Source organism: Ixodes scapularis, unplaced genomic scaffold (assembly GCF_016920785.2).
Source record: "Ixodes scapularis isolate PalLabHiFi unplaced genomic scaffold, ASM1692078v2 PGA_scaffold13__105_contigs__length_92229423, whole genome shotgun sequence".
Classification (NCBI taxonomy): domain Eukaryota; kingdom Metazoa; phylum Arthropoda; class Arachnida; order Ixodida; family Ixodidae; genus Ixodes; species Ixodes scapularis.
Window position 1 is genome coordinate 36,955,207 of NW_024609839.1, and position 19,964 is coordinate 36,975,170.

General features: G+C 47.9%; 1 protein-coding gene across 1 annotated transcript; it reads left to right on the top strand.

Annotated features, from left to right (window-relative positions):
* Nucleotides 1-290: 290 nt before the first annotated feature.
* Nucleotides 291-18,368, top strand: LOC115317574 (lysosomal-associated transmembrane protein 4A-like). The gene is made up of 5 exons (XM_040221174.2): nt 291-366; nt 3,470-3,575; nt 6,132-6,217; nt 8,178-8,279; nt 18,195-18,368. The coding sequence occupies exons 1-5, from the start codon at nt 292-294 to the stop codon at nt 18,366-18,368; spliced, it is 543 nt and encodes a 180-aa protein (XP_040077108.1). The 5' UTR covers nt 291.
* The last annotated feature ends 1,596 nt before the right edge of the window (nt 18,369-19,964 follow it).

Sequence of the window (19,964 nt, forward strand, 5' to 3'; positions counted from 1 at the left end):
TCTTGCTGCGACAAACTTGCTTATCTTCGAACAGGTATGCCTCCCGTGTGATCGAATAGAAACCACGCAGCGCAACATCTTATTTTCGACCGGGATTAGGAGTAAGACAGCACTCGCATCCGAGCTCGGAGGTGCAGATAAGGGATTTCTTGCGGACTTGTGAACCGACGATATAAGAGTGGAGGAGTTCGGAAAGCGAATCTTCCAGTCGTACGGATCCAAGCGCGACCCGAGAAACCGTTTTCACGAGTTTGTTTTCGACGAAGAATTGTCTTCCGCTCACCTACGATCATGGCGTACCTCACGCACTGCTGCGGTTGCATGACAGTTCGAACTGGAACAATGGTGTTGGCCATCTTAAATATGGTAAGTAAACTTCGTTGTTGCAAGGAACCGCGTTTCTTTTCTTTTTTTTTAGCAGCTCATTGACTTCTTTATCGGTCTAGAAGTTGCAGATGTGCATACGTTGGGGGGGGGGGGGGGGGGGGTACCCCCGTATAAACGAATGTATTCCGAAAAAAAAGGTTGTATATAAGTCGCACCCACGGCAGAAGAAGAAAGAGGTTTCTGAACGACGCCGCCTCGCCAAGAAGCACGTCTGTCGAAGGATCGCTACTATTTCTGGCACACTCCCTGAGATGGCGCAACGTAACAGGAGCTCGGCAAGGCGCAAGTGTATCGATGGTTTACTACAATTTCTGGCACACGCCGTGACGTGGCGCACCATGACAGGAGCTCGGGGAACAGCACGTTTCCAAAGAAAGCCACCAGGCACGCTACTGCGCCTGCCCACGCAGCCCCAACCCGTCAGTGCCCCTGCCGGGAGGAGCGCGAAACCCGAGTCGAATTTCGATTCTTTTTTTTGGCCTTGTTTCGACACCTGTCTCTGCTTTCACAGTGGTCGCACGGACTCGCGCCAATACACCTTTCAGAAAAGAAAAAAAGAAACGTCATTTGGCTGCTGTTGTGTTGCGGATGATAATGCAGGCGGTGCGAATCTCAGGTCCCCCTTGTCAGCTAGAAATTCTCTGTCACTTTCTTGGACTGTTGTAACCTGCTCAGCGCGATTCTCCACCTATGTTTTGCAATTTTGGCTTAACTTTCGATTCGGTATTCTTTTTTATATTTTATATTAATTTTATATTTTAAGTTTCGATTCACTATTCCTTTAGCCCACGAGCCGGCTTACTATCTCTTCTAAACCCCTTCAGCCTTGGTGAACGATGCAGTCAGCATGGCCATGCGTCAAGAAGCTGCCAAGCGTGAAGTCCGATGTGTGCCGAATGGGTCTTTCCCGGAGTTCTCACGGCGCATGCGCAGAAGCAGCAGACAGGCATCCGCCATTTTTGACGGCGTGGTGCGTCAGGCTCGGGACTGCTGGAAGCAGCGGCGTTTGCGCGTTTCTAAGTCCTCCGACATGCCTCAACATTGTTCCGTTGTCGGCTGCAGCAGCGACAGCAAGCGTTGTCGCGGTTTAATGGCGAATTCCACTGGGCGTTTTGGAGCGCGCCGGGATCAGTTGACCAGTTCCGGACTGGAGCACACGATCCGAATGGGGTCGCGCCGCCTACGGATCCCCAGTAGAACATGACCACTGCTCCGGGATCGGCGGACGCCTTCCCGTCATTCTACTGCCCGGGAATCCCTTTCCGCGGCCGCCGCGGTTATTTCGAAGACGTTTTCGCAATCGCGGCGCTATCACGTGTTCGACGCACGAGTGGCAGGAATGGCTCAGTCGCTTCTAGCGAAGATTGCCGGAATGCCCGTAGCGCGGCAAATACCTTCTCTTCTCCTTCCTGGAAAACGAACCGGCTGTCGAGCCAAGGGGTAAACAAGCGGCCATTACGAATTCTTTTGATGTCGAGACAATCTGGGAGCCCAGCCCGCGACGTGCTTCTTCTTCTTCTGAGGCGAGATGGGAGAGATCAGGCGAGATGCCCCGCGAGAAAGGAAGTCACGTGTGTGCGCCGAGGGCTGGCCCGGCTGGCTTCCGATTGAATCCGCCGAAATCGTGGGAGCGACTTTTCTCGGATCCAGATCGAGATCTGGAGTGGGAGCTAATTCAAAACAACCTATGAAAACACGTTGGTCTCGATCCCGATCGCCCAGTGAAATAGGCTCGCTCCAGAAATGTCAATCCCGGTGCGCTCAAAAACGACCAGTGGAATTCGCCATAAGTTTCTTCAGGTTTCCTTCTGCCTGCGCCCGACGAAGCGGCAGTTGGGGATTCGGGTGATCCGGAGAAACGATGCTTGTAAAGGCAGCCTTCAAAGCACTCCCGGGTATGCAGTTGCCACTTCAGGTTCATGTTTTCCTTCTTTTCCTTTTTCTATGGTGTGTAGATACAAGTCAGCTCCCGCGTTTCCAGTTGCCACTTCAAAAAAGGTTTCATGTTTTGTTTTCCTTTATTTTTTGAATAGAGTGCAAATGCCAGTCAACCGATTGGGTATAGGTATGCTTCCGTGTTGTTTATGGGCCACAGAAAGCGAATGGGGGACTCCGAGTTCGCGTTTCCATGACGGTGCGTTTGACCGGCGCACGCTTTTGCTTGCTAAGGTGGCGATCCTACGAAAACCGCCTGTCTGCTTTTTGGTTGTAAACACTGGAATCGCCCACGGTTACCAAATAATCACAAATAATTGAGGTAAAGCGGCTAGGCTGTACGGTTGGTTGCTATGTGCACACCCGAAAAGAAATGGGAGCAGCTGTTTTTCTCCATGACCGCATCAGGTGGTATTGCGGTTAAATAAGGAAAAGTAAATAACCGACTTGGAGAATTGTGCTCGTGTTTGTATCGAGTAAACAAATAAGTTTGGAATATTGTCTAAAGCCGCGAGACTGAAAACAGACAAAGATGAACAATTTCGAGTTCTTTTTTTGTTTTTTGTTTTTTGTTTACAGGATCTACAGGGACACACAGCTGTTGCCTGAAATGGGGTGACATAAATGCCGATGATCGCTCTGAAATCGGCGGCTGCACGTAAAAATCTGAAATATTCATAAAAGATGTATTTTAGTCGGCAATTTTTTTTCACCTTATGAATTTTCAAATTGTAGCTCCCCTGCAGTAAAAAAACGAGACGAACAAACTTGCCAGGGTCAGCGGCTTTCGGGAACGCGTCTGCCGTTGACCCGGGCAAGTTTGTTGGTCACATTTTTTACACAAATAGGGCTACGCTTTAAAATTTCACAAGCTGAAATCCACCACAAAAATACACGTTTGATAAAAATTTGAGATTGGTGCGTGCAGGCATCGAGCTTCTCAGACGATCTTAGAGTAAGCCTTTTTACTATATTGTAGAGCGTGCAGCTACTCTGGGATCATTGCACTCCCGACCAATCGGGCAGCCAAGAGTTGTGTGACGTCATACCATGTGGCGGTTTGTGCGGGGCACATTCTGTGGTCCCTTGTCCTTGTTCGCATGATTAAGTATTCTTTAAGTTTTTATTCTTTTCTCGTTCGCTATAGATCGGCAGTGTAATTTCCCTGGCTGTCATTTCCGTCCTCGCCGGGTTCCTCAAGTCGACTGCGAACATCCATGCAAACGAGCCGTCGCTGTACCGCGCGGCTATGGGTAAGCGCGCCTTTGCGACCCCCTTCTTCGGAAACAAATGCAAGGTTTCTTCGAGGCAAACTCGCGTACAAAATGCAGTTTGCGAACACCGTCTGAGGCGTTCCATTTTTCTATGGCAATTTTGTTACATGTGTTACAAAAAAAAAAAAAGTTCTTTGGGGGAAACTTTTTTAGAGTTTCTATTTTTCTTTTTTAATATTGTTTCATGGTTCCTTTAAGAAAAGTGGGCGCTGTCATATGCTCCTCCCCCTCAAAAACCTCAACAAGAACCGTGCATTCGTACTAAGTGGCCCGTCTATGCCATTTCTTTCCGCGAAATTCATCGTTGAATCTTGTTTTGCTTTATTTTGCGGTGTATTAGCGTGGGCGGCAACGTTTCGCTACTGCCAACGTTGCGGCCGCCGACGATATAGATTCCTTAGGCTTCGCCATGCATCGAACACTGTTTTTTTTAATTTTTTTTATGATGTATGAGCAGTTTGACTGGGGTCCGTATCGTTTCAAAGAAACACGTTTCACAAAAACGCGTTTCGTTGACAACTATTCATGGACGCACGTTTCATGGACACATGTTTCGTCGACACTGTGATGTTTCATAGGAAATCGTTTCGTGAAACATCACAGTGTGTAATTTTTGATGATGTAATTTTTGTTTTAGCAAGTGGATTGGATTACTGGCTTTATTCCGTTCGCTGGAAGCGTACCGGAACTAGAGCGAACTCGAAGCTCTGATTGGAGGAAAACAAATTTGCGAGTCCTATTTTTAAACTTCTGGACAGTCCGCGCTACGGGCGGGAATCCCTCGTTCCGCCAGTGGAAACCTTAGTATAATCTCAAACAAGAGCTTGCACCAGACTCTGTCGGAACCGCCAAGGGTTCGGCAAGCTACGCGGACAGCAAGTCGTCTGTTTCTCGCGCAGGAGTTACTGCGACGTCAGAATGGCTCCGAGTCAGGCTGTGAAATAGACAGGTGGGGAAACGGCCCATAGAAGCCTACCGCAGCGCCGTGACCGCATTGTGTACTCGTCTGCTTGCGGGTACCCCCGATTTGCGACAGATGGCGCTTAGGTGAGAGGAAAAAAAAATTGGAATAGGATTTGCGTGGAACTCTATGGGGGAGTGCGCAAACAAACCGAGAGCACGACAGTCCTCCATTAAAAATCCACGAAAAACCGTCTCCGTCAGTTTAGCCGGTCACCACCGTTCGCCCACCTGGAGTGAGAGTTCGCGGTGCTCCGCATAGATGGCGCCAGAGAAAAAAAAAGAGAAAACCGAGGGGGACACAATCCGGGCGGTCATGGGGCTCTCGTTTCCCCACCTGTCTATCTTACACCCTGCTCCGAGCTCTGATTGGCTTTGGTTGAAAGTATATTGGGTAGACCTCAATGCTAGATGCCTCGTGGTCGACCCAGGATTGTTTTCGATCAGCCGACAAGAGCTCGGCGTTCTGACATTATCGCAACCCTTGTGCGAGAAGCAGACGAACTAACGCTCCGCGTACAGGTTGCCATCCGGGTGACGGCGACAGAGGCGATTTCCGCGGAAAGGTGTTTTCGACGAAATGTCGCGAGGTACGTCGACGAAACGAACGCGGGAACTTTTTTCGGTGAAACCAACTGTCAATAAAACGTCGCAGTGTAGGCGAAGAACAATGGACCTTTTCCGAGAAGCGTTCTGCGCACGCGCGAGCGCCCGATGCCAAGCATCGGAAGTTGGAACGAAAAATCGAGGAAATTCGGAAGGAGGCTGTATATCAGCGAGTAGAACACGTAACTGCAGCATATATATAATTGTGTTACACAAAAAAAGAACGTCGACGGAAAGGAAAACACGACGTTTAGGTGGACGCCATGGATGCCCCACTTTAATGTCGCGTTGGGCAGGCGCCGCTGCTCAGAGAGCGAAGAAACTGGTAGCGTAGCTCTCATTATCGATTGGTAGCGCAGGTAGGTCGCTTCCTCGATTTTTAGTTCGTGCAGCCACCGCCTGGTGCCGTCGGTATGTGGAAAAAATCCATTTGTCGTAAAACGTCGTTCGACGAACTGATTGCCACAGGTCTGACTGCGGCTTCACTGAGTATCGGGAAAGCAGTATAGCCATCTAAGACGCCTTACTAGCAGATAGCGTTTTTGTGGAGTGGTATCGGTGTCGGAGCCGATGCTGCCACTTCGAAACCTGTTTCGAATTCACACGCCTGGAGCTGCATCGACTATTTGAAGACGATCTAAAGCTGCGAACACACTGCTTGTTTACCATTAAAAAACCTCGAGTCTGCGGACACTGGCTGAGTAGTGTCTATTCGTTGTACGACCTGCCTGACTCATTGGTAATACAAGATCTGTCTCCAGACAGTTCTTGTTGCTCCAAACGGGTGTGAACGTAGATAAGCCTGCCATCATATCTGCAGAAAACATCGACTCTCTTCTATAATGTATGAATGTGGGTGCGGCTTTACGAAACATCTTGTTGCCTTAATATTCGGAGTAGTAATGAAAACCAAACAATAAGATAAATGGCTCAACAGACGCTGATAAATGGATTCTTTCGTGTCCCCAGGTGGGTTCGCTCTACTCGTCCTGCTAGCCATCAGCTCCGGCGTCGTGTTCATCGCGGCCTGCCTGTGCCTATGGGGGGTACGCAGGGTAAGGCATCCGGAATTCCTGACTTCTCTTGGCCAGACATGGGGGAGTTTTCGTAGATCCCTTTTTTTACCTCCACGAGGCTCCCCGCAACGAAAAAGCCACTACACATCTACGGCCCGTGCGCGAAGCTATAGCCTGGCCTATCTCCGATCTTTGGCGTAGAGCTGAGCCGGACGGCTGAAGCTGTCTACGAATGCTGCCTAAAAAGGGGTTTTTTGTAGATCGTTTCCGCCGTCCAGCAACGCTTTCCGCAACCGGCTACGAGGGGATTTGAAACTCCGAGGGGAAGGCTTGCGCAGTAGAGATGTCTTCGTTGAGTACAGACAGTGCCGGCCTTAGAAATGGTCGACCTGGGTGTTTTATTGTGGCTAGCGTCGTTTTGATACCTGTAGCACCATCTAGCGAGTGTCCGGCGCCCGCTAAATTTAGCGAAAAGAATTTCCCCGCTAAAATGGGCGGAAAAGTTTCCCCGCTAGATTTCGCGTAAAAATTACCCGCTAAATTGGGCAAAAAAATTTGCCTGCTAAATTTGGCAAAAAATTTTTGCCTGCTGAATTGAGCCAGGAAATGTTCCTCCAAATTTAGCGGTTTAATTTCCCCGCCAAATTTAGCGGAAAAAGTTTCTGCCACATTTAGGTGCCATGTGACCCTCGTGACGTCACTCATGACTCTCGTGACGTCATGTTCGACTTCACGTATGACGTCATTATGGAAAACGTCCCATAATGCAATGCGCGGTCACGCCGACGGCGACGCCGCTCAAGCCGGAAGCGGGCGCCTAAGAGCTGCGCTCTAAAATGCAATGAGTCATTTCGGAGGCAAGGGCTGAGTTGGGGGACTTGTCAGTCCTCGTTTAGGATAAGGCACAGCACAGCCCACAGAAAGTGAGTCGGTAGGATGCTTTGTTCAAGAGTTCCCATTTTGGGATTGAGGTCACTGTTTAAGGTTCAAGGGAAGATCAGCGTGGGTTGGAAGGTATCACAAATTTTTGGCGTTGTGACGTCGGTGCTCCGTGAACAGGTTGTGGCTTTATAACGCTTTGAGGAAATAAACGCAGTTGCTAAACTTGGGACGTTCTTCTTCCTTTGTCATTTTTCTTCCACCAAGTTCCCCTCCTTTACCACAGTCTCGGGTAATCCACATCATGATGCATGGCCCATTTCTCCATTAAATTCGGTATCAAAAGATCGATACCAGATGGTGCCATCGGACGAGGAAGGGTAAAGGAAGGGTAGAGCCCTGCCTTTTTTGTGCAAAGACACACTCTGGTGTCTGCAATTGTTTCGAGGTAGGCGACTCCTCATTGGATCGTCGTAAGTGTCGCCATAGCAACAGCTCGATGCAAGCAGCCTTAACGAGGCGCCAGTGGTTGCAATCGCACTCCACTATCTGAACGAGCCTTTAGAGCCCATAGATTCAGTCATGACCATAAATATACTATTGCAGAAAGCGGTTTGGTGCCCCTCTAAGGCCGACCTGGACCTTGCGAATGGTCAAAACGGGGACGAAGTCTAATAAAGTACACCCTCGGCGTCGCTTTTTTGACACCCGTTGCGGATTACCTTGGCAAAGTGTCTTATTCACTCGTATTACACTGCGCGACTCTGTTAGCGCGAAAGCGCGACTTCGGCGCTTTCTTTCGCAGTTTACTTTGAAAGAGTATACAGGCGAGAATCAATATTTACCACTTAGGTTAGTACCCGAACTGAGCATTTACCACCACTGCAGTAGTTTTAAGGACAGTTCTTCAATACTGGCAAAAACTAAGAGTTACGATGGCTTGTTCGCGCTAATAGCGTTGCGAAGTGTACAGAGTTTGCACAAAAGGGACTTGTTCGGTCGTTCTTTAAAGACTGCGAAGAGATAGAGGGAGAGACAGAGAGAAAGACCATCTAACCAGCTGCGAGATTCTGTGGGTTCTGTGACATTTTGAGGTATTATTATTATTTTTTTTTTTCAGAATAATCGTCTCTACGTCTTGCCTTTCCTGATATGTCAACTCGTGGACTTGGTGTTCCGAGCGATCCTTGTCATCTTCCTGATCGCAGTTCTCGCAACCACCGTGAGTCGTCTCACCTTCGGTTGTTCCGCCTCCAGAGATCTTTTTACGTTACATAACACTTCGGCGTTTCGCGAGCCCCGGGCATGCTGTCAAAGCCCGACAGAAAGCAACTGTCGCATACTAGGAGCTGGGCAACCGATGAGACGCCATGTGCTTCTTTGTTCCTTCTTAGCGACCATAGTCTGTTTCAAAATTATTTCTGCAGAAGAAGGTCTCCCCCCAGAGTAATCATTCCACCTTCGATAGCCAAAACAAGATAGAAAGAAATAAGCACGTGCTGTAGGGGGAACTTCTACTGAACATGTTAGGTTGCAACAAAACAGTCGGCGTAAGATTGAAATAACGCGACCCCAGCCCCCCCCCCCCCCCCCCACACACACACACACATTTTTTTTTTATGCTTGAATACGTTTGGAAAGGATTCCTAGAAACACAACCGGAAGTTAGTCAGCCTCTAAGGGCGTCTGGCATCTGAGCTGTAGATGAGAAATATTTTCGCTGGAGTGATTGAGAACCGCACGCCGGTGCGAGACGGTAAAAATTAATCCACTTTTAAGAGGCACATTTCTGCCATCCAGCCATTTTGTCTCAATAAATCCTCAGACCCGTTTTCGTGCGAACGCGCAAAGTTTCGTAATCAGTTCTAACTAAGCGAGTTAGAGAAAATAAGCCCGAAGGAATGTTGACTTGTAGTGGTCTTAGTTTTATAAAAAAATTAATATGATATGAGAAGGTTACCTCATGTTAGGGCTAGGCGCCAATTAAAATTTCAAACCGATTAATCGCTCTCGTTTAATCAAGAAATTACTCAATTAATGGTTTTTGTTGGCCCAGGCATAATACCTCCAAAAGTGTCCAAACTCCACTATCTTTTTGTAATTATGTTTTTAATTAAATATATTTGATCAATAATTTAGCTATAGATTCGCTCTGGCTGACAGTCACATGGAAGGCTTAAAAGATGTGCCCTGGAATACAACACGAAAATTTAAGCGCAGACTAATGAAACCGGCATTCTTTTTAATTTTCATGTTAAGTTTTGCAGCATTTGCCCTACCGAATAAATGAACTAAAAAAAAGTTTTCGTGATTACAGCGTATTATCGATTAATCGGAAGGCTAATCGATGAACCGCCTGCAGCCCCATCGTACGTTGAGTGCTTACTGTGATTACAACTGCGAATACATTTTGTTCGCATCGACCTGTCTAAAGGTCTGTTCACACGATGCATCTTTTAGGCGCGCAACAGTTTCGCGACACTCAAGTTTTGCGAAATGCGCTCGTTCACACGTACCGCTTCACGTGCAACAACGATGACGTTTAGACTCGCGAAAATAGTTTTGGTGTTGACCATAAAGTGGCGCTTCAGTTGAAAACCAACATCATCATCATCACCATTAGCCATTCAGCGTCGTGTCATTTACTTCCATTCACTTAATTTACTCTTAAATTGTCATTTACTAGTGGTTGAATTGTCATCTACTGCCATTTACTTTATTTACTGTTGAATATGTATAATTTGGATGGAGGTTGACAAAGAAGAAGACTGTTGTGGAAGTAAATGAGAGCTGTACGCTGTGCTGGTTTTGAGGCGGTACTGAGTACGTCCCTTTTTGTTTCCTTGTCTCAAGGATTTATTTCTTAATTATGACTAAAAATAGACGCGAATTATCATCATCACCAATTACGTCTTCGACCATCGCTGGATTTTTTTCCGATATGCTACTCACTTTTCCTTCAGTGGTGCTTGACGTGCTTGCGGAAGCGCCGGCAATATCCATCGTTTGTGGTTTCGGTTTTTTTCGGATTTGGCTCGGCTACAACACCGGCAGTGAAGTGGTCTTCTCAAACAGCTCGCTCCCCCCTCAAAGGCCACGTGAGAGCGTTTCTGAGCGGCCATTGGTGGCGCCCTCAGAGTGATTGACAGGACTCGGCAAAGTTTCAGCAAAAGCTCGCTCCAGAAGCGAGGTGTGCGCGCAACTTTTTTTTAGATGCGCGCGTCCTTTTCGGGCTCATTCAGACGGCGCAACCATTTCGCGAAACTAAGTTTCGCGACACTAGATGCGCGAGAAAAATGCATCGTGTGAACGGGCCTTAAGGGGGACCTTTCTATGTTTCTTAATAAACCGATGATGATGATGATGATTTTATGGCTGTTCCCTTTGAAGCGGGCGGTTTCAAGAGAAAGCGCCATCTAGTAGCAACCGCGCAAGCTATCAGAGTCCGCCAATAGGGCCTGGCTCGTATTGGGCACGAGCTATACGTCGGCGTTCGGCGAGGATTCGGGATCCATTCACACGCTTCGGGCCCGATGAATGGATGGATGAATAGATGTTAATACTGTTTGTAACGGGCGGTAGTTTGCGCCACCTAGCCTAAGCCTAAAAAAGAAAAAAAGCCGGAAATCGCAACCGCCGGTTAATTGATAAGGTCTTGAAAAGGTTGTATTGGGCTTGCTTCGGTTGGCAACATTTCTTCCCCATTGTTCATTTCGCAAGAAAGGCGCTTGTGCTCTCAGCGAAGGACTCTGGTAAAAGGTGCGTGTTTGAGTTCAGCTGAATAATACCACAGATTGCCTTTCTGCCCCCCCCCCCCCCTTCCCTTCTTAAATTTGATGTCCCGTTTTCTACTCTGGGGATTATGGTCACCCCAATTCTACGGCACAGGGATCTGCTCTTACGATGTATGTGCTTGAATTGCAGGCCCTGTTCTCGTCTCCCGGAACCCTCGCTTCGCTCGTGGTGTCCACGCTTCTTGATGTGAGTTGAATTCGCCGTAAGCCGACAGCCGTGCGAAGAAAAAAACTATAATTAGACGTGTTCATACAGCGCAAGGTCGGTCTGTCGGCCTTTGAGGTATGGCGGCATCTTTGCTGTATATTAGAAATGTAAACAGTACACCACGCAGTAGTAATACAGGACCACGCTCTAATACTATTTTCATAAAAACAATTGGAAGCGACCTATCTTTACTTTTTAAAGTAGTATATTGCATGAAATGCAGCATTTGAGGAGCGATCGTTTAAGACTATTTAGAAGACATTAAACGGACGTTTCGGAGGGGAAGTGTCTTTATTTTTATTAAATTCCCCAAAACGTTGAGCGGGTAAACTAAATGGATGTATAGGTCGCGTGATGTCAGGTCACCTGACAACGATTTGCCGCTAAATTTAACGGCGAAACTGATTTGGTGTATATAGCTTACGTGACATCGGGTCACACGACATTAATTTTCCTTCTAAAATTTAAAAAGGAAACATAATAGACCTTATTCATTATTAGCGCCATCTCTCGGCGGCCGCGGGTACTCAAAGGTGGCTCGGCGCCATCTTTGAGGAGTGTTCACCGTCCCAGTCACCCGACGCCCGCCACAAAACGAACCCCTCTCCCCGCGTAGCGTTCGTGCATGTTGCTGTTTTTTTTTTTTTTTAATTTTTCTTTTTCAGTTTATTGATGGTGCCAGCCGCTCGAAAATAAGTTACGAATATTAAGCGCAATTTTCTTTTAAGTAGTTTCACTAAGACTCTCTTTTCAGAAAAATTAGCTTGATTCCAGACCTAGAGCAGGCCGACTCATGCACTTGTTTTAAAATCGTGCGTTAACTTGACTGACCAGCTGATTATGCCTGTTCGCACAAAGGAAGATTTGTATAATATATTTGGTAGGGCCGTCAGCCCCTGTGCGGTAGTTTGTTTTTATTTTACATTCGCGGCTGCGGGTCTAAAGAATGTGAGCAGTTCTTCACACAGTGCGCCTTGACAGCTGGCCTGTGCAGACCAGAATGGCAGAATTCTGTGATGGGTGCGTTGAACGTCTAATCTTGGCCCCCGTGTCTTAACCTTAAGAATATTGCAGATATAATTACACACACACACAAACAACAACAACATGAATTTAAATTTATTAAATAAATTTGTTTTCAGTTCCTTGGGGAGATCACCAAATGGTAGCTCAAAACAACATTATGAGGATTGCGTGTGATAAAACACGAATTTACGGTAGTAGTATTTTTATTGCAAATAAAAAAAAAGAAACCACGCTGAATATTTACGCTAGGATACTCACACAAGCGTATGCGAGGCACACAAGCGTAAAAGGAAATGACCGGCTTGTCGCCGCGGTGCAAATACGCAAAATATCAAACATTAAAAAAAAAAAGAAACGTCATTCTACGGAAAGTAAAACATTTTATTTTTATAATCATAGCAATAATACTAACAAATAAATTATACCTGCGCATATATACTTTTCGGCCCCATTAGAGAAAATGCATAAATATGTCAGCGACATTTAAATGTGCTCCTCCTGGTAAGGCGGTCACATAGCGCTCAGCGCGCCTATGCGTCACGCTTACTCGCAATACAATATGACCAGTGCTCATAAAAGTGGTTCCTTGCAGTATTTGCTACAAAGAAAAAGAGCTTCTCCCGCAGTGCGAACCCGTTCTGCTGGGAAGCGAGCAAGCGGGACAGTTAAACTCGCCAACCGGTTCAGGTTAGCAGTGAAGAGCACACTTTTATGGTTTCGACTACATCTCGAAAATGTTTATCGAAATGTGAGACTAGCGTGATAATAATGATACAGCGTAAAGGAAGCGAGCGTTCACCTCTGCTTTTTAGCACCTCTGCCTTTATCATTCGTGTGCGAAACGAAGTTGTTGCGTCACCTAGCTCTTCTGCACCTTGCATCACCCTTCAATCGGTTATAAAAAAGTCTTCAGCGAGTAGAAAAAAAAACAAAAAAACAGGCGAAAAACAGTATCTGAGTGATGTTGACTGGACCTCGCCGTTGCTCTTCGTGAGCGAAGCTACGATGCTAGTCAACATCAAGCTCCCAAAAAATCACATAAAATAATATATGCTCGCGCATGTTGCATACAAATATAATGAGCGCTGCATGCCATTGGGAAAAGCGTCATATGTTGAGGAAAAGTTTAGGAGCCCTGTGAAAACACACAACACTATACTTTGTTTCAGCTTAGGTCCGAGCACGGCCGATGTTATGAGTCGAAGGGCCAATCAAACAGCCAAGAGGCACAACGTCATGGCGTGCTCTCAACAGTTCATAGGACCTGCCGTTATTCGCCGTCTCTCTGTTCGTGTTCCTCCGCCGGCTAGTCATATCAAGTGCAGAGAGCACGCCATGACGTCGCGCTTTTTGTGCTGTTTGATTGGCACTTCGGCTCATAACATCGGCCGCGCTCGGACCGAAGCTGAAACGAAGTATAACGCGCGGGTGCTCTTTTTAGGAGCATGAATAGCACAGGAAAGCGCTACGGCTATTCACATGTTGGCTAAGATATCCTTAACTGGAAAAGCAAAACAATACGATCCGAATCTGGGCATCAGTTATTGTTTATTTGATTTCCTCGTTGAATACGTAGCGGAACAGAGCAGTCGTGCGGTCGCTGCGCCCCGCTTTCACAGGCCGCAAACGGCCACAGCGCTTTGCCAGTCGCAGCTCAAAAATGGCGTCGGATGGAAGGTTGGCGCCACGTCCGACAGATGGCGGGCGAATCTGAATAAGGTCTATTGGTGTGTAGGTCTCGTGGCGTCAAGTCACGTGAAAACAATTGGCGTCACGTGACCCAGATATTATTTCAGTTTCCCCGCTAAATTTAGCCGAAAATGCACGAACAGACGGACGGACAAAACTTTGGGATCAAGAAGTCCCGTTAAAAAAGGATTTAATGCTTTAAAAAAAAGATATAACACTCGTCTTCGTACAGCGTAAGGTCCGTCTGCCCTCGAGGTATTGTGAGACTGGTTTACGGTGTAGGTGGGAAATTTAACTAGTGCAGTACAACCGCTAGCCTGGAGTCTTCGACGTGCACCACGTAGTAGTGATACACGAACGCACGCCGGTAGGATGCTCAGACAGATAAACAAGCCAAAAATTTGACTCAGAGAGCATAAGCTCGGTCTGCCTTTGTGGTATGATGGCACTGGTTTAAATTGTAGATGAAAAATGTAGCCAATGAGGTACCACTGCTAGCTTGGGGTTTTTAAATGTGCATCACGCACTGATGTGATATACAACCGCAAGCCGGTGGGGTGCTCATCCAGATTGTAAAGAATGAAGGCATCCTACGTAAGGGTGGAGATTGAACGATTGAACCCAGCATCCCCAAGTTCCACAGCGCGAAATTTCGCTGCTCCGAGCGGCGGTGCCATGTGTGTCGTCTTCCTCCTCGCTCGCTTGAGGCTTATTTTACCAGCCCATAGGCGCGCTCTCTTATTTCAAGTATTGCTGATGTTAAAGGGATACTGAACCGAAATTTGGATTTCGCAAACTAAGGCCGCAGAAGCGTTGAACGGGACGCTACGAACTCCAACACACCACTCACGCATCGATATCTCAAACGGATGGCCGTACTTTTGGAAAAGAAGGGCGCGATCAAGCGAGGTGTTTGGCGTCATTGTCCACCGGGAAAATTTGAGAATGAGGGGAAGCGGCCTCGCTTTGGTTCACCAGCTTGACGGGACGTAGCGAGGAGGAGAGGAAATGGGAATCGTGACGTACCTTGTCTCGTCGGCCTCGTCAGCCGTGTTCAATCGCCGCAGTTCTTTTCCAAAAATACTGCGATCCGGTATAGATATCGCTGTATGAAAGATATTTGGGGTTTTGCAGCTTCTCGACTATCCGTCCAGCCTTGTTTAGTGTTCTCGAAATTTCGGTTCAGTATCCCTTTCAGCACTAAACTCGGGTATAAACAGTGTGGAGAGTTTACCTATGGGAAGAATTTGTTTGAATGACTTCTAGCTTTTTTTATAGGAAGGCAATAATTTAGTGAACTGTAAATTTAGTCTAGGCAAGGAGCGGGACATAACTGAAGCCCCGACCAGGGCGGCCCTAGCGGCATTTTCATCGGTAGGTCCTTTTTAGCCGCCTCGCTCAGGCTACGGTCGCTGAACGTTTGCGAAGCAGCTTGCGGAAGCAGCCGAAACAGCTTGCGGAACCGAAGCACCGAAGCAGCTTGCGGAATTCGTAAGAGCCTTCAATCCCGTCGTAATAATAACGGGTACACTGTAGGCCCGCTTAATTCATCTCAATTGCTTCCCAATGTGTAGGCGGCGACAAGCGCTAGGTGGCAGCGAACAATCAGAGAGCCTGTGTTACAGAGAATGTCCAACTGCTCGATCATGGTCACATGGTTAATGGGTTGCGTTTGCTATTCGAGCTACAGGTGACGAACGCGTTGGTCGTCCGCAAACGACTCCCGCCTTCCCGCCTGCTTTCCTCCTAGCGACGTGATAACGCAGCCCATGCTCACTCGCAACCAATCTCGGAAGGAGGCGTCCGCCATTAAACTGCAAACGCTCCCTTTGGTTTAAGATGATCTTTCTCTACAATCGAGGCTCTCTACTAAAAATAGGCTACAGACGCACGCTCCGGCGTGCTTCTTTCCTGTACTCAAGGTTGTTGCAAGTGTCGGGCTTCTTTTCGAATTTATATTTTCTAAGCTATTCTAACTATATGTGTTTTAAAATTGTCAGGAAAATCAAGTTTACTCATTTCGCACTCATAGCACCTCGCCAGCCGTGTGACAGCCGCTTCTTTGAAGAGGCTTCCGCGGAAAATACATTAAAAAGGAGAGCGTCGTCTGACATCGGCACACCCCTGTCAGACGGACCGCCTAAGCTCTAATAAGGTGGAGAACTGGGCCAGTTGGTTGACGTTATACATGATGGGGAAAACAGCTCAGAAAACACGGACTACGAAGAGGAACGAACACGACAGGACAATGCTGTGTTGTCCTGTCGTGTTTGTTCCTCTTCGTAGTCCTTGTTTTCTGAGCTGTTTTCCCCATCATGTATAACGCCTAAGCTCCTTTAGTAGGAAGAACCTTCTTCCGAATGGAGGAGGAGTTCGTGCCACACGGCACCGTAACTGCTGCTTCTCCTAACGTCCGAGTCCCACTAGAGCGACGAACAGAAACAGCCCACAATCCCCAAGCACGTGCGGCATGCACGCGAAGGTACACATTTGGCGGGCTTGCAGACTCTCGGGGCTTGTAAAGTAAGCACGAGTGATTGCGAGCCTGCCAAACATACCTCCGCGTGGTTGCTTGCCACACGCGCTGGCGGCGTGTCGGTGTCGCTTGTTTCTGTTTATCGCTCCAGTAGAACTCGGCCAAAAGCGTCCTCTTCGGAAAAGGAGCCTGCTTTAGTGCAAAAGAAGCACCCTCGACAGAAGTCCCTTCTGTCGAGGGTGTTTCCTTTGCAACTAACGGCAGAGGAGGCGAGCTGGGGCTTCCTTTTCCTTTCTTGCCGTGGTAACTTTGAAGGGCTGACCTCGGGATGGCTTTTCGGGCGTTGATTGGGGGGCACGCGTACCCACGCGCAGAGGGCAGGGTCACCTGACGAAGTGGACGATAGCTGTGACCGCACTGCCATCTTAGGGCTGAAAGTGCGAGGCCCCATTGAGTGAATCAATTGCGGTTTTTTCTCCTCGTGAGAATAAACTGCGTATCGGAGAAAGCTGAAACTCCTCGAGAACGTGACGCTTTCGGTAGTGACAAAATGCGAAATTGTGCGAACATGACGTTACCTGGATCGAATATACCAGAGAATATACGAGAGAAAAACAAAAATTCTCTATGCGGAGAGCGAGTCGTCTGTTTTTGCTCAGGACTTGCAGTGACCTCAAAACGACGCCAAGCTCTCATTGGTTGATTAAAAAAAATAGTGCGTAGATATTAATGTTATATGCTTTGAGGTCTACCCACTATAGCTTTCAATCAGCCAATAAGAGCTCGACGTCGTTCTGACGTCCTCGCAACTCCTGAGCAAGAAGACGACTACTTGCTCTCCGCATAGGCCGACATCCGCCTAAGCCTGCAATTTATGGAGCCTAAAAAGACAATATTGTGTTCATTCTTTCTGACGACCTTTTTCTAATGAAGATAAATGCTACAGCCGCCCACAATGACATTTCTTGGATTCGACCCGCTCCAGACGGAGACATTTCTCCCAGCAACTTGACGTCACATAACCCTCTTTCCTGTGACCAATATGTCACCTCCCAGTGCAGGCAAAGTGTACTAACCGAATTGTTACAGTTTGCCATCATCATAAAATTTTAGTTTTCTTGCACTATTTAGACAAACAGTCACGCGCTATAAACGTGTCTGTAAATCTTTAAATAGCGTTGAGAATGCTAACTCATCTTTTTTTAAATTACTTATTTCCAAACACCACCCATTTTAAACCAACGAAGTCAATTAGTTGTCATCGCCACCACAGGGTAGTCACGTGAAAATCTTGCGTCCCTGATTGGCTGCTGTCGCGTCAAACGTTTCCGAGTTGTCCGAGTTGCTCGACCGTTTTGAGCACGACTCGATACCAGCGATTCGTTTTGCAGCGCGAGGACCAGGGAAAAGCTGGGGAACGACTCGCCAGCAGCACCGAAATCTCTGCGAAAATTGCCTCATCTGATGCGGACCGTACGGGGACCTCGGCTCATAGATACATTTTGTTTTTCCCTCGTATCTTGTTTATCTAGGTATCTTCATGTACTCAAACTTTAGCATTTCATCACCGCCGCTCTAGTGTCACACTCTCACGGAGTTTCAGCTTTCTGAAGTGCGTTGTTTGTTTACGCGGGCCGAAAAACCCGATATCCTTTTCTCGTTCTAACTTTGTAGTATGGCGTTGCAACGTCGTCTTCATGACAAAAGGAACGTCAAGAGCCACTAAGTTTCGCATCAGAGTACCGACAGTTCAACCCTCTTGGTGCTCAAAATCATGGTTGCCACCTATCCGAAGCAATAGTAGGTGACAGAATAAGAGTATGGAGTAGAAACTCCTCCAGCCGCTTTCCACTTTAGTAGAGCAAACGCCGGAGAAGGGCGACCTCCTCTCTTGCGTTCGATGCTCCGAGTCTTTTTAGTGACTCTCGCACTATTTGTTTTCAGATCTACTTTTTCTGGGTAGTTGTGTCCTACTACAAGCAACTGGAGTTTGCCGAGAGAAACCCAGGCGTTGCCACGATGCCTGCCGCTCAAGTTGTGCCTCCTATGTCCTACGTGCCACCTCCCAGTGCCCCGCCTTCGGCTCCGGGAGTCCACAATTCAGGATACGTTGTGTGAAGAAGCTCATGTCTGCTCCTCGTGTTCTTGTTTTCTTTTTACCGTTCGGTTGAAATGAGCGCAAACAGTGTACTAGTTTACTAGAAGAATCTGTTCTATTCCGATCATCTGCAATAGAGAGGGCTCCATGCAGCGAAAAGTCGTGATGAGTAGAAGGGAGACCCCGCGTCCCGAAAAACGCATGCGCGTAGCGCTGTGCCGGGCGAGAGGACTGCCGCCCGCGCAACGACATACCGGAATCGCAACCACAGCCGAGACGGCTGTTTCGGCTCTCCCAAAGGCTGCAAAGGCTGCTTCAAACGTTTTCGACAACCGCGTTACGCTCCACTTCGTCGTACAGCATAGCTCCTCCCCATTGGCTCGTCGTAAGGGTCGCCATAGCAACAGCTCGACGCGAGCAATCTTAACGCAGTTAAACGCAACTGTGTGAACGAGCCTTAACAATCGGCTGTTACAAGTGTGCACAGGCAGCACGGCTGTAGACGGCCAGCTTCCTTTTGTCGTCAATACACAATCAACCCACGACGAGAAAGAAAAATCCCGGGGCTGTGCGCGTCCAGCCGTTCCGACTACGCAGAAGATGTCGACGCCAACGCCACCGGATTTTTGTGGAGCGAGACGTATTTCCGGGCAAAGTGTTTGATACGTGGCTTCTTGTCCTCCCTCGTGTTTCTTTTTTTTTTTCCTTCCTGGAGAGTTTGCTTTTAGCGAATAGATCGAGGGGTGCTCTTTAGTGGGATGATGAAATTATTTAAAAGTGTGTGGTTCGACTGCTGTCGTCATTGCAGCAATTGAACACGGGCCACTGCCCGAATGCCTGTCGAGCTATTGATTATCACGAGCCCAAATCGAGTGCTCACGCAATGCTCGGGTCCAATCTATGAGCCGGAAATTCAAATATCGTCACTGAGGGATACTGCCAACGTTGGAAACTGCGACACCCGAGCTACGTCATCGTGTTTTGCGAAGGAGAAATTGAAAGAGAGCGCTCGCCTTTGTATACGTGGAATTACACCGCAAAAAAGGAGTTTCTTGGCCAGTGGCGTTGTGTGTAAACACACTTGGGCCCCGCCTAGTGAAAAACATTCCAAGCGAATAACGTTGCACTGCCCCTTTAAAACGATTTTTCGTTTGCGCCAGATGCTAATCAATCAATCGCCCAGGGTTAGTTTAAACGCAGTGGCGTAACAACTTTTATTGAGTGGGGGGGGCAAACCATACCTTCCCCCATCGCCGGGGGACGGTGCGTTTGGTATCCCTTGGGCGCCGCCGGGCAGTGTTTGACCAGCCCAGTGGCGGCTGTTTCAGGGGGGGGGGGGGGGGGCTGGCAAAACACATGTCTCTCCCCCCCACCACTCTGAGAACTGGGGAGGGGGGGGCACGCGCCCCTCTGGCCCCCCCGGTTGGGACGCCCATGTTTAGACCGTTCATTCCCATCGTATTTAGCTGGCGGCTCCTCGACTGCGGTGACCTATTGAAAGTAAATCGCTCCCTTTTCATTCGATTCGAAATATGGAAGATTGCCGACGTCTAATGTGAGTAGGAAACTATTCCTGCCCATTTTATGATGTCGTGTTTTGTTAATTTTACCGTGTA

Bases quoted from the DNA above. Each gene is read 5' to 3' on its own strand.
- LOC115317574 (XM_040221174.2), top strand. From the start codon at position 292: ATGGCGTACCTCACGCACTGCTGCGGTTGCATGACAGTTCGAACTGGA. The intron at 367-3,469 runs GTAAGTAAACTT...CGTTCGCTATAG, and splicing joins TGTTGGCCATCTTAAATATG to ATCGGCAGTGTAATTTCCCT. The intron at 3,576-6,131 runs GTAAGCGCGCCT...TCGTGTCCCCAG, and splicing joins GCTGTACCGCGCGGCTATGG to GTGGGTTCGCTCTACTCGTC.